Source organism: Eumetopias jubatus, unplaced genomic scaffold (assembly GCF_037043125.1).
Source record: "Eumetopias jubatus isolate StellerSeaLion01/CBP00866 unplaced genomic scaffold, mEumJub1_p1.0 scaffold_16, whole genome shotgun sequence".
Lineage (NCBI taxonomy): Eukaryota > Metazoa > Chordata > Mammalia > Carnivora > Otariidae > Eumetopias > Eumetopias jubatus.
In genome coordinates this window covers 93,793,869-93,807,701 of record NW_028274822.1, presented here as the reverse complement: position 1 = coordinate 93,807,701, position 13,833 = coordinate 93,793,869, and the positions used below count along the sequence as shown (strand labels likewise).

General features: G+C 43.2%; 1 protein-coding gene and 1 pseudogene across 5 annotated transcripts in view; one reads left to right on the top strand and one right to left on the bottom strand.

Moving 5' to 3' along the window:
* LOC114202369 (uncharacterized) overlaps positions 1-13,833 on the bottom strand; it is a 59,370-nt gene that overhangs the window by 12,194 nt on the left and 33,343 nt on the right. For 4 of the 5 annotated variants that reach the window (XM_088019297.1, XM_028095544.2, XM_028095536.2 and 1 more), the window contains exon 3: positions 9,554-9,730. The exons of the other annotated variant lie outside the window; for it this stretch is intronic. In XM_088019297.1, the coding sequence (XP_087875423.1) occupies positions 9,554-9,568 (15 nt within the window). In that variant the 5' untranslated portion in view covers positions 9,569-9,730. The remainder of the gene's footprint in view (positions 1-9,553; positions 9,731-13,833) is intronic. 5 annotated transcript variants of the gene reach the window in all.
* Positions 11,120-11,851, top strand: LOC114202372 (tRNA-splicing ligase complex subunit RTRAF pseudogene; annotated as a pseudogene).

Below are 13,833 nucleotides of genomic sequence, written 5' to 3'. Positions count from 1 at the left end.
TGTACTGAACCTCAACTCTGGCACCAGAAAAGTGGTACCAAAAGAAATATAGCAAAACAACACCCTAAAAAGCTGCACAGCCCTGCAGAGGGCTGCAAACATACACACCTATTCATAAAATAAGCTATTATAATAGCAGAGGCAGAAATGAAGGGAGGGCACAATGTGGGTCAAAGCGATCAATTTGGGGCGCCTGGGTGGCTCAGTCGTTGAGCGTCTGCCTTCCGCTCAGGTCATGGTTCCAGGGTCCTGGGATGGAGCCCCGTGTCGGGTTCCCTGCTCAGTGGGGAGTCTGCTTCTCCCTCTCCCACTCCCCCTGCTTGTGTTCCCTCTCTCGCTGTGTCTCTGTTAAATAAATAAAATCTTTAAACAAAAAAAAAGCGATCAATTTGAGCATCAGCTTAGGCTCTTTGCAAGAGGTAAAGCTTGAGATGGGTTTTAGGAAATTAGCAGTGCTTTCCACAAAAATGGTGATGCAAAGACATTCTGGGAGCCAATAGCTCCAATGAGACCCCAAAACTGCTAGAGTTCAGGAGGTGCAAACAGTTTAGTTAGACAAGATCACAGGGTGCAAGGTAGTGATTAAAGGCCACATGGGAGGCAGGGCCGACTGTAGTTAAACGAACTAGACACTTTTCCTTTTTTTAATTAAAGATTTATTTGAGAGCAAGCAAGCTTGGGGGGGATGGGCAGAGGGAGAGAGAATCTGAAGCCGACTCCCCATTGAGCACAGAGCCTGATACGGGGCTCAACCTCACAACCCTGAGATCAGGACCTGAGCCGAAATCAAGAGCAGATGTCCAACCAACTGAGCCACCAGGCGCCCCTGAGCTAGACACTTTTTTGTTGCCAACAGCTAGCCATGATTTCATGGAATGGGTGTGACATAACCAAATCTAGGTCTCAGAAAGGGTTGTGGATTTTAGGTCATGATGGATTTCTGTCCCAAAGCCTCCTGAGAGGACCAGAAAACATGCACTCTAAAAAATCCAGAATACCATCAGAAAATACAAAGTCTGACCTAAACAGCACATCATACACTTTAAGAGCCAGCGAACCTGAAGACCCATTTTGAGCAAATGAGAGAAAAAAAGACTTAAAAATGCGCTTCAGACACTCAGGGCTCAGGACACTGCCAGACAACACCAAATGTATGTCCCAGAAGTCCCAGGAAGAGAAAAGCAGGAATGTGGCGGACAAAACAAATGACAGCTACACACTCCCCAAACGTGGCAAAAGGCGTTAAGTTGGCAGATTCAGGAAACTCAGTGAACCTCCCACTGGATAAACATGCAGAAAGCCACAACCAAACATGCCACGATCAAACTGAGACAGAATACAAAGAAAGAAGTCACATCACTTACAGGGAAAGCAGTTCAAATGATTGCAAATTTCTTATTCAGAAGCATACAGGCCAGAAGAAAGTAGGACATTTTAAAAGTGCTGAAAAGATTTTGTAGCCAACTTAAATATTCATCAGGAATAACTGTGAAATAAGAACATTTTCTCTTATGAAAAAAACGCAAGAGCCTTCAGGGTAAGAGACCTGCTGTGAAAGGGTTAACCAATGCAAAGAGCACCAGCAGTAACTCAGGGGAACAAGAGTTAAGAATCCCTGCAAATATGACACATGGTCATCTTCCCTTGCGTTCTCTGAGGTATGTTTATGCATCTCCCGCTGGGTCTTCAGTAGGCCCACCCGGCTACAAGAGGAGAGGGCCCAGACAGTGGTGGTTTCCACATCCCTTTCCAAGGAGCAACACAAAATTTAACACTGTTGTACTTCAAACCACACAACTGAAAAATGAAATGGTAAGCCACAGACAAGAAAAATTTGCAAATCCTATTTCTAAAAAAAAAAAAAAAAAAAAAAAGACTCAGAACTTAAAGGAAAACCTCTTCTAAAAAACAAACAGTTAAAAAGTAGGCAGCACATGCCTGACTGGCTCAGACAGTGGAGCAGATGATGCTTGATCTCAGGGTCAAGCGTTCAAGCTCCACGTTGGGCGCGGAGCCTACTTTAAAAAATTTTTTAAATAAAAATAAAAATTGGTAGACTATTTTAATACATTCTATCAAAGAAGACTTAGGAATAGCTAATAAGAAGCAATGAAACAGTGACCAACATCACTAGTTATTAAGGAAAAGCAAATTAAGACCACAATGAGAAACCACTTGACACTCACCAGCATGCTGATAATCAACAAGAGAGACGATAACAAGTGTTGGCAAAGATGTGGAGAAACTGGAACTGAAAAACTGATATAACAAGGTTCTGACACTACAGGACTGTGGCAGTTTCTTAAAAAGGTTAAGTATAATTTTACCAGACAACGCAGCAAGGACACGCTCAGGCATGTTCCCAAGAGAAAGGAAAACCTACGTTCATATGGACCATGTACACGATTGCCCCACGAGAGGACTTACAACCACCGGGATGTGTGAATAATCCAGATGCCCAGCAAGTGGTGAACGAGTAAACAGACAGGGAACACCCACAGAATGGAACACTAGTAAAAACAATGAATTTCTGACATGTGCCAAAATATGGATGGACTTCAAAACCCTACACTGATGAGAGAAGCCAGACACGGAAGGACACACATTATACAAACCCACTGATGTGAAATGAGAGTAAGGAAACCAGTGGTTGCCTCCGCTGCGGGTGGAAACAGGGACCGACTGCAAAATCACCAGGTCCCCTTGGGATGAACCAGACCTTCTAAAGCTGGAATGACAGTAACACAACATAAAATTACCAGAAAAAATCAGACTTACACACGTAAACTGGGTAGACCCTACTGAAGTCACAGTTGAGAAAAGCTGTTAAAAAGGATAACATGAAAGTAATAAAGATATACCAATGTATTTGACAACTTAGGTAAAATAAATATTCAAACAAATGCACTCGAAAATGACACAAGATAAAAGTCTGAATTAATTCTGTAAATGTTAAAGACACTGACCCCCACAATTTAAAACCTTCCTTCAAAGAAAACTCCAAGTCCAGGTGGCTTCAGAGGTAAATTCTTCCAATCATTTAAGGAATAAATAAAATAACCTCACAGAAATTCCTCCTGAGTGCAAACTTCTCGACTCGCTGTATAAGGCCAGCAGACCAAACCAAACAAAAACATAATAAATGAACATCACAGGCAAATAACTCTAACAGAATCAAAATTCCTAACAAAAAATTAGCAAATTAGGGGCGCCTGGGTGGCTCAGTCATTAAGCGTCTGCCTTCGGCTCAGGTCGTGATCCCAAGGTCCTGGGATCGAGTCCCACATCAGGTTCCCTGCTCTGCAGGAGGCCTGCTTCTCCCTCTCCCCACTCCCCCTGCTTGTGTTCCCTCTCTCACTGTGTCTCTGTCAAATAAATAAAATCTTAAAAAAAAAAAAATTAGCAAATTGAATCAAGCCATGTATAAAAACAGCATAATGTGACCTGCAGTGCAAGATGGGGTTAGCATTCAGAAATCAATAAATCATGTTAACAGAATAAGGGAGAAAAACCATTATTTCAACAGATGTGGAAAAGGCATATGATGAAAATGTCTTCATTGTAAAATACTGTCAAACTAGTAACAGAACTTGTAATCATAATCTACAAACATCTACAGCTACATCATACTTAATGATGAAATTGTGAATGCTCGCTCTCAGAGGACAAGAAGGACACTGTCCAACAGAATTTTTTGTGATGACTTATATGTTCTGTATCTGCACCATCCAACAAGGTAGCCATTAGCCACAAACATCTACTGAATACTTCAAAGCTGACTAGGAAAGGATTTTATTTTTGATTTAAATTCAGTTAGCATATACTGTATTATTAGTTTCAGGAATAGAATTTAGTGATTCATCCGTTACATGTAACACCTGGCACTCATTATATCAAGTGCCCTCCTTCATGCCCATGGTTAAGTGTCATTTTACCAGACAATGCAGCAAGGACACAATTATATTAGCCCACCCACCCACCTACCTCCCCCCAGCCACCGTTTGTTCCCTAGAGTTAAGGGTCTCTTATGGGGGCGCCTGGGGGGCTCAGTCGTTCAGCGTCTGCCTTCGGCTCAGGTCATGGTCCCAGGGTCCTGGGATCGAGCCCCGCACTGGGGTCCCTGCTCCGCGGGGAGCCTGCTTCTCCCTCGGCCTGCTGCTCCCCCTGCTTGTGCTCTCTGTCAAATAAATCTTCAAAAAAATTTTTAAAAAAATAATTAATTAAAAAAAGAGTCTTATGGTTTGCCTTCCTGTTTTTATCTCATTTTTCCTTCCCTTCCCCTATGTTCATCTGTTTCGTTTCTTAAATTCCATGCGAGCGCCATCATGTAATTGTCTTCCTCTGACTTATTTCGCTTAGCATAATACCACCTAGTTCCATCCACGTGGTTGCAAATGGCAAGACTTCATTTTTGATGGCTGAGCAATATTCCAGTGTGTCTGTGTGTGTGTGTGTGTGTGTCTGTGTGTGTGTGTCTGTCTGTCTGTGTACACACACATCTTTATCCATTCATCAGTCTATGGACACTTGGGCTATTTCCCTATTTCCATAGTCTGTCTATTGTGGACATTGCTGCTATAAACATTAGGGTGCAGGTGCCCCTTCGAATCACTATGTTTGTATCCTTTTTTTTTTTTAAATTATTTATTTATTTATTTGACAGAGAGAGACACAGCAAGAGAGGGAACACAAGCAGGCGGAGTGGGAGAGGGAGAAGCAGGCTCCCCACTGAGCAGGGAGCCCGATGCGGGGCTCGATCCCAGGACCCTGGGATCGTGACCTGAGCCGAAGGCAGACGCTTAATAACTGAGCCACCCAGGCGCCCCTGTTTGTATCCTTTGGATAAATATCTAGTAGTGCAATTACTGAATCATAAGATAGTTCTATTTTTAACTATTTGAGGAACGTCCATACTGTTCTCCAGGGTGGCTGCACCAGTTTGCATTCCTACCAAGACTGTAAGAGGGTTCCCCATTTAATTTTACTTATGTTTAACTAATTAAACAGCACAGGTACCTAATGGCAACCCACTGTATAATAATTTGTCCAGTCTTTGTCTCAGGTTCCTAGGACAGAGCTTTTAAAGCCTTGTTATTTGAGGGCACCGGAGTGGCTCAGTTGGTTAAAAGCCTCCGACTCTTGCTTTCAGCTCAGGACACGATCTCAGGGTCATGAGGTCAAGCAAGCCCCATGTCAGGTTCCTCACTAAGTATGGAGCCTGCTTAGGATTCTCTCTCCCTCCGCCCCTCCCCCTGCCGAGGACACATGCACACACTCTCTCTCACTTTCTCTTAAAAATGTTAAAGTCTCGTTATTTCCCCAGGGACATAAGTGTTTTCGTAGTTCATGATGGGCTCATCTGGAGTTTATGCTTCTCACAAAAAAAGGGGACTCCTAGTGGGCTCCTAGATGGTCCTCTAGATGGGCACCGGCTCGTCAGGATCAACCACCTGATTAGAGGGTTGGTGTTGATATGAGTCCAACGTCAAGGAAGGGGAGGGGGGCTGGAGACTGAGTTCACTCATACGGCCAGTGAGTCAACAAATCACACCTACAGAATGAATCCCCAATGAAAACCGTATAGGGGCGCCTGGGTGGCTCAGTGGGTTAAGGGTCTGTCTTCGGCAGGGTCTTGGGATCGAGTCCCACGTCAGGCCCCCTGTCAGCAGGGAGCCTGCTTCTTCCTCTGCCTCTGCCCCTCCCCAGCCCCGTTCCAGCTCGCGAATAAATAAATAAAATCTAAACAAACAAAAAAACAAAACTGGACGTTAGAACCTTAAGTTAGCTTCCTGGTTGGGAAGCACAAAGATATGTGCCACAAGGGGGATACGTCCTGGTTCCATGGGGACAGGGCACAGAAGGTCCACCTCCGCAACCCCCCCCAGACCTCATTCTGTGTCTGTTCACTTGGCTGCTTCCAATTTGTGTCATTTACGCTCAAATTGTAATTGTATGTACAGCACTTCTGTAAGTTCTGTGAGTTGTTCCAGCAAACCTGAAGGGATCATGGGAAGCCCCCAAATTTGTAGCCAGTTGGTCAGAAATGCAGGTGGCCTGGGAACCCCAGAACTCATATCTGGCAATGGAAGAGAGGGCGGTCTTGTTGGGGGCTGTGTCCTTAACTTGCAGAGTCGGTGCTAAGGGCAGACACTGTCATAAATGAGCACTGGAATTCACCAGACAGAAACAAGGCAGGCTGAGAGGAGGGGGCAACAGGTCTCCTGGAGGTCCTGGCCAGTATAATACAAGGAAAAAGTACAAATATTGGAAGGAAGAGATAAACCTGCCACAGATGGTAGGACTGCATACGAAGAAAATTTTTAAAATACTACAAACAATGATAATTAGTTAACTATGGATATTCTTCTTGAATACTGCACCAAAACTAATGAGCTGGTCGTCTCTTAAAAATGAGCGAAGCCACAGTATAGAATCTCTAACTTAAAAGTCTTCTCACAAAAAAACAGCTTTCCTAGTTAATTTTGTAGACATTTAATGCAGAAATAATTCCTATTTTACTAAACAACTATGGAATATGGAAGCAAGAACACAACCCTAAACTTTTTGATACAAGCATAACCTTGATAACAAAATTCAGTATGATACGGCAAGGGGGCGGGGGCTCAGCCAGTGCAGCGTCTGCCTTCGGCTTGGGTCATGGTCCTGGGTCCTGGGATCGAGCCCCACATCCCAGCAGGGAGTCTGCCTCTCCCTCTGCCCCTCCCCCTGCTTGTGCTTTCTCTCTCTCAAATAAATAAAATCTCTTTTTTTTAAGATTTTATTTATTTATTTGACGGAGAGAGAGAGAGAGAGAGTGAGAGAGGGAACACAAGCAGGGGGAGCAGGAGAGGGAGAAGCAGGCTTCCGACGGAGCAGGGAGGCCGATGCGGGGCTCGATCCCAGGACCCTGAGCCACCCAGGCACCCAATAAAATTTTTTAAAAATAAATTAATTAGGGGCGCCTGAGGGGCTCAGTCAGTTAAGCATCTGCCTTCGGCTCAGATCAATATCCCGGGGTCCTGGGATCGAGCCCCACATCCCTGCTCAGTAAGGAGCCTGCTTCTGCCTCTGCCCCTCCCCCTGCTTGTGCTCTCTCCCTCCCTCCCTCTCAAATAAATAAAATCTTAAAAAAATACTTAAAAATTAATTAATTAACAAAGAAGTGGGGGGGAAAAATGAAACAAAGAGCAGGTAGAAGCAGGGTATCACTTTGTAGCCCCTAATGAAATAATCCATCAAGGCAACCACCATATAAAGTTGCTGGCATGACAAAGGGACAAGCAGATGGAAGTTGCCTCCTGAAAGACCATGTACCAAAACCTCTGAAATACTCTTGCCAAAAAAAAGTCACACTTGAATCTGATCAAGTCTCCAGAGCAGATCTGTGAAGATGGAGATATTCTTTATCTGTGCTAATTTGTGGCTTCTGAGCACCTGAAATGAGGCCAGTGTGACTCGGGGCTAGATTTAATCATTTTAAACAGTTGATGTGGCCGGCGGCTTCTGTACTGGACAGCACAGTTCCAAATCTATGCACTGCAGGAAACAGAGCACACCAGCAACACTAGCAAAACCCAGACAGTGGGAAAGCCAGAGAATAAATCACCTGGCCTCGGGGCGCCTGGGTGGCTCAGTTGTTAAGCATCTGCCTTCGGCTCAGGTCAGGGTCCCAGGGTCCTGGGATCGAGCCCCACGTCGGGCTCCCTGCTCCGCGGGGAGCCTGCTTCTCCCTCTCCTCCCAGCTCAGTGCTCTCTCTTGCTCTCTCTCTCTCTCAAATAAATAAAATCTTTTTTTTTTTTAATGGGGCTAGGAAAAAAGAGCCAATAGGTTAAGAGGGACTTAAGAGACCCAGATCAACCAATTACACTGTATGAACTGTACCCAGATTCTGACCCAAACTTCAAACGATTTGGGGTTTCAGGAGACAACTGGAATTTTGAACACTGACTGAATTCGGTGATATTAAGAAGCTGCCTTCACTGGACAGAAGGTTGCACTTGCAATGAATCTCATAAACAAAATGTTAAGTGAAAGAAACAAAACACAAATCACTATATACTATAGCAGATGACACCAAACTGCAGTGTTTAAGGATGAACACTTAGGAGTAAAACTAGAAAGAGAAGCACAGAAATGGTTACAAAAGTCGGGATCCCGGTTCCCTCTGTCAGGAGGGAGAGGTTGTGATTGGCACGCGAAGGGCCTCATTTGGGCTGGGAATGTTCTACTTCTTGACCTGAATGGCGGCCTCACGGGTATGCAGTTGATAATAATTCATTAAGCTGTACCTTTACATTTTATGTACTTTTCCATATGTGAATACTGCCTCACAATTAAAGAGGTACATAAAATATGCAATTAGGATTACTAAGTACTTTGGTATTTTCCGCTTGGGTCACACTCTGTGGAAAACTATGAAAAATGACTGTAAGACCCAGGGATTTACATTTCTCTGAGGGCATTACCCACACTATATCATTTATTCAAAAACTTCATCAAAGAATGACCAAGAAATATTTACTTTCTATGAAGAACTAATTTACTTTTACCTTTGGATAATGCAACTCGTAGAAACATTCTTATTTCTTTATTGTAACTGCTAAAAATTTGAAAACCAAGTTTGTAGCTCATATTCATTAATTATGTAGGACACTATGGCTTACAAAAATTCAGGGGCGCCTGGGTGGCTCAGTTGAAGCATCTGACTTGATTTCAGCTGAGGTCATGATCTCAGGATTGTGGGATCGAGCCCATGGAGCTCTGTGCTGGGTGTGGAATCTATTTAAGATTCCCCCCTTTCCCTCTCCCTCTGCCCTCCCACCCCCCACCCTGCTCACACTCTCTCTCTAACAAAACAAAAACAAAAGCAGTTAAAATCTTAAGACCTTCTCAAGGTCCTATGAAGTTGACCCTTGAAGGCGCGCCTGGGTGGCTCAGTCGAGTAAGTGTTGCTTTTGGCTCAGGTCATGATCCCGGGGTCCTGGGATGGAGCCCCATAGCAAGCTCCCTGCTCAGTGTGGAGCCTGCTTCTCTCTCTCCCTCTGCCTGCCGCTACCCCTGCTTGTGCTCTCTCTCTCAAATAAATAAAATCTTTAAAAAAAAAATTAAAAAGTTGGACCTTGAACATCACGGGTGTGAACTGTGCAGGTCCACTTACATGTGGAGTTTTCAATAAATACTGTTATAGTACTATAAATGTATTTTCTCTTATGACTTTAATAACATTTTCTTTTCCCTAGGTTTATCATAAAACACAGCATATAATACACATAGAAAATACATGCTATCACCTGTTACCGGTAAGGCTTCTGGTCAACAGTAGGCTGTGAGGAGGTAAGTTTTGGGGGAGCTGAAAGTTACACATGGATTTTCCACAGTGCAGGGAGCCGGTGCCCCTGACCCCACTGTTCTAACTGCTCCCGTTTTGTCCCAACCCGGGTCTTCTATGCTGAGGCTATTTTCCCCTGATTTCTTAACTACTTATACTTTTTTCACTAGAAGACGTACACACCTCTTCTAATCCCCTGGAAAATAAAGAAGCAATCACCTCACCTGTAACATGGTCATTTTCTGTTGCAAGATGAGTAGCACCTCTGAGCTCTGCTCCACCCCAAGTCTCTTCTGCTTTTGTCCCGGAGCTCTGCCAGGAGGCCGTGGCTGGGTCTCTCACACCGGGAGCAGGTTCCTGGCTCCAGGAGCTCCTTCCTTACATCACATGAGCAGGCTTATCTGTGGGTAACCAGGATTCGTGGACTTAGGAACAAATGCACTTTGATGGGTATACTCTTGCTGCACCTAAAATCTTTTCTCCTCTTGCTAGGAATCAGGCATTCACGGTCATCTGTGTTTCTATGTAACTGAAATAGGGCTAGCCAGGAATAGGAACAGGATACAGTGCAAAAGAAGAGCGGAAGTCTGTGACTTGGCAAGAGATAGCAGAAATAAAGTACTTCTGATATCCACTCACTGCTCACTCTGGACACTACAGGATAAATCACTTTCACAGGTGCAACGAAGTACAACTCTATTTTAGGCAGATGGAATTTGGAGAGCTTAAGTGATTTGCATTAAAAAAGACTTGAGTTTCAATCAACTCTTCCCTTAACTGGCTACATGGCTTTGGGCAAAACCAGACAATCTTTATCTGTATGAGCCTTAGCTCCCTACGAAAGGGGTCTACACCCCCTCAACTCTATCAACTTTTGAAGGAAGTATGTTAAAATCTCCCAATAAGATTACAGTTTGGTAAATTTTACCTTGTAATCTTGTTGATATTTGGATTATATGTTTAAAGCTATGTTGTTCGACACAAGGAGGTTATGTATTTCTGGAAGATTATGCTTTAATCATTGCATAATGGCACTCCATATGCCAAATCATGCTCCTTTCTTGGCTTTTAAGCCTCATTTTTTTACTTGCTAAAATTGTGAGGTAAAGTGGACCTTTGGGTCCACTTAACAGTGGCATTCTGAGGAATAAATGAAATAATAAAAGGAATGTGAATGCTTTCTTCATGTAAGGGAAAATACTAAGCACTTTATAATATGACACTCACAGACAACCCGAGGAGGCATTTAACAGAATCTCCACCGTACCAAAAGCAAGCAGAGATCTTTAAAGTGACTGCATAGCTGTTAAGTAGCAGAATTGGAATATTGTTTCTCTTTCTTGCTATGTTCAAGGCACTTACTACTAAAATCATGTCACGTGGGTGTATTTATGCAGACACCCATCATACATCCTCAAATTAGCTTTTATCTCTGTGCACACTTTCAGTCACCATATTTCCACAGAAACACAAATGATGAACGGCCTGCTGCCCCCAAATCATAATAAAAAAACAACACTTAAAAAACAAGCTCTTGGGGCGCCTGGGTGGCTCAGTTGGTTAAGCGACTGCCTTCGGCTCGGGTCATGATCCTGGAGTCCCAGGATCGAGTCCCACATCGGGCTCCCTGCTCAGCAGGGAGTCTGCTTCTCCCTCTGACCCTCTTCCCTCTCGTGCTTTCTATCTCATTCTCTCTCTCTCTCTCAAATAAATAAATAAAAATCTTTAAAAAAAAAAAGCTCTTGCTCCCCCAGCCGAAGCCCGGGGGACCAGAGCGAGATGCGGGGACCATGTTCCAACGCAAGCTGACAGCCCTTGACTACCACAACCCGGCTGGCTTCAACTGCAAAGATGAAACAATTTAGAAACTTTATTGTTTGGCTTTAAGACCAGAAAATCAGACACTACAAGATTGAAGACAGAGGTAATTTAAGAACCATCCACAGCAGTGACTGGCCCAAGTTCTTTGAAAAGTATCTCAAAGATGTTAATTGTCCTTTCAAGATTCAAGACCGACAAGAAGCAATTGACTGGCTTCTTGGTTTAGCTGTTAGACTTGAATATGGAGATAATGCTGAAAAATACAAGGACTTGGTCCCGGATAATACAAAAAATGCTGATAATGCAGCTAAAAATGCAGAGCCACTGATCAACTTAGATGTAAATAATCGTGATTTTAAAGCTGGTGTAATGGCTTTGGCTAACCTTCTTCAGATTCAGTGTAATGATGATTACCTGGTAACGCTTAAGGCAATTCGCATTTTGGTCCAGGAGCGACTGACCAAGGATGCAGTTGCTAAAGCAAATCAAACAAAAGAGGACTTGCCTGTTGCTTTAGACAAACATATTCTTGGTTTTGACACAGGAGATGCAGTTCTTAATGAAGCTGCTCAAATTCTGCGATTGCTGCATATAGAAGAGCTCAGAGAGCCACGGAAAAAATTCATGAAGCCACAGTAGCTGTTCAGGCAATTATCGCTGATCCAAAGACAGACCACAGACTGGGGAAAGTCAGAAGATGAACATTTTAGGATTTCAGCTTCTCACCTACTTAGTACAATTGGGAACCATGTACGCTCTGGCATGTGTTTGGAAATCAGGTGTCACATTTTCAAGGGAAGAATCCTAGAAAATTGACTATGTTCTCGAGATTTACCATCGTTTTTTCTTTAATAAAGTTCAGGAAAGTGGAAAAAAAAAAAAAAAGCTCTTCCCTTTCATGCCTTTCTGCAACTCAAACTTCAGCACCAGTTCAGAAACACATAGGGAGGTTTCTCCCAGTTACACAAGAAATGATGCTTTTACATAATGAAAATACCTGCATCTTAGAACAGTGGGGGCATATGAGCGTTACCCAAGTATTAGCTATACTTATTACTGCAGCAGTGGAACACGATGGCAAAATTCAGAAATGTATACAAGCTAAATAAGAAACAACTAGTACCTCTATTACCACACCACAGACAACCCTTCTTAAGAGATGGGGAAACTGGATATTTTTTAACAAAAATGTAAGTATGTGGTCACATTTAAAAACCATTTTTGGGGACGCCTGGGTGGCTCAGTTGCTAAACATCTGCCTTCGGCTCAGGTGTTGATCCCAGTGTCCTGGGATCGCAGCTCCACGCTCAGCGGGAAGCCTGCTTCTCCCTCTCCCTCTGCCACTCCCCGTGTTCCCTCTCTCGCTGTCTCTCTCTCTGTCAAATAAATAAATAAAACCTTTAAAAAATAAATAAATAAATAAATAAATAAATAAAAACCATTTTTGTTATTTTTCCCCCTACTATGTAAAGACCATCGTTCCAGGTCAATAAACATAGTTCTATAATAGCCGCAGCCTTCTCATATAAAACAATAAAAAGGTAGAAAATAAAATCTACTCTAAAAGAAAAAACAAACTATGTAGGAATATACTTGGACAAAAACATGTAAGATCCATATGAAAGAAACTAAAACCACCAATGGAGACTATAAAGAGAGGCTTCATACATGTACAATCTGGTCTTGCTCTGGGATAAATTACTTCACAGTGATGTAATTTAGCCCCAAATGATATTTTTTTTATTTTTTTTAAGATTTTATTTATTTATTTAAGAGAGAGAATGAGAGAGAGAGAGCACATGAGAGGGGGGAGGGTCAGAGGAGAAGGAGACTCCCTGCTGAGCAGGGAGCCTGATGCGGGACTCGATCCAGGGACTCCAGGATCATGACCTGATCAGCCCCAAATGATTTCTATCTTTAGTCGAGTCCAATCATAATCTCAAAAAGTTTTTCTTTAATAAGCAATTCTAGGGACGGCTGGGTGGCTCTGTCAGTGAAGCACCTGCCTTTGGCTCAGGTCATGATCCCAGAGTCCTGGGATTGAGTCACGCATCAGGCTCCCTGCTCAGCCGAGAGTCTGCTTCTCCCTCTCCCACTCCCCCTGCTCGTACTCTCACTCTCTCTCTGGCAAATAAATAAATAAAATCTTAAAAAAAAAAAAAAAATCCAAGCAATTCTAAAGTTCATCTGGAAGAAAAAACGTTCAGGAATACCTTGGACACTTTTAGAAATACAAAATAATTGGGGCACCTGGGTGGCTCAGTTGGTTAAGCGAATGACTCTTGATTTTGGCTCGGGTTGTGATCTCAAGGTAGTGAGATTGCGCCCTGAGTCAGGCTCCACTCCGCACTCGGTGGGGAGTCTGCTTGAAGATTCTCTCCCTCTTCCCCTCCCCCAACATGCACACACCCCCTCTCTCAAATAAATAAATCTTTTAAAAAATTACAGAATAATGAATGTGAACAGGTCCATGTAATATTAACATGTATTATAAAATCAAATAATTAAAAATATTTGACACTGTCTCCATAAGACATTCAGATGAATGAAGCATAACAGTTCAAATATGTAAGAATTTAGCAGACCAGGGGCACCCGGGTGGCTCAGTCATTAAAGCATCTGCCTTTGGCTTGGGTCATGATCCCAGGATCCTGGGATCGAGCCCCACATCAGGCAGAGCAGG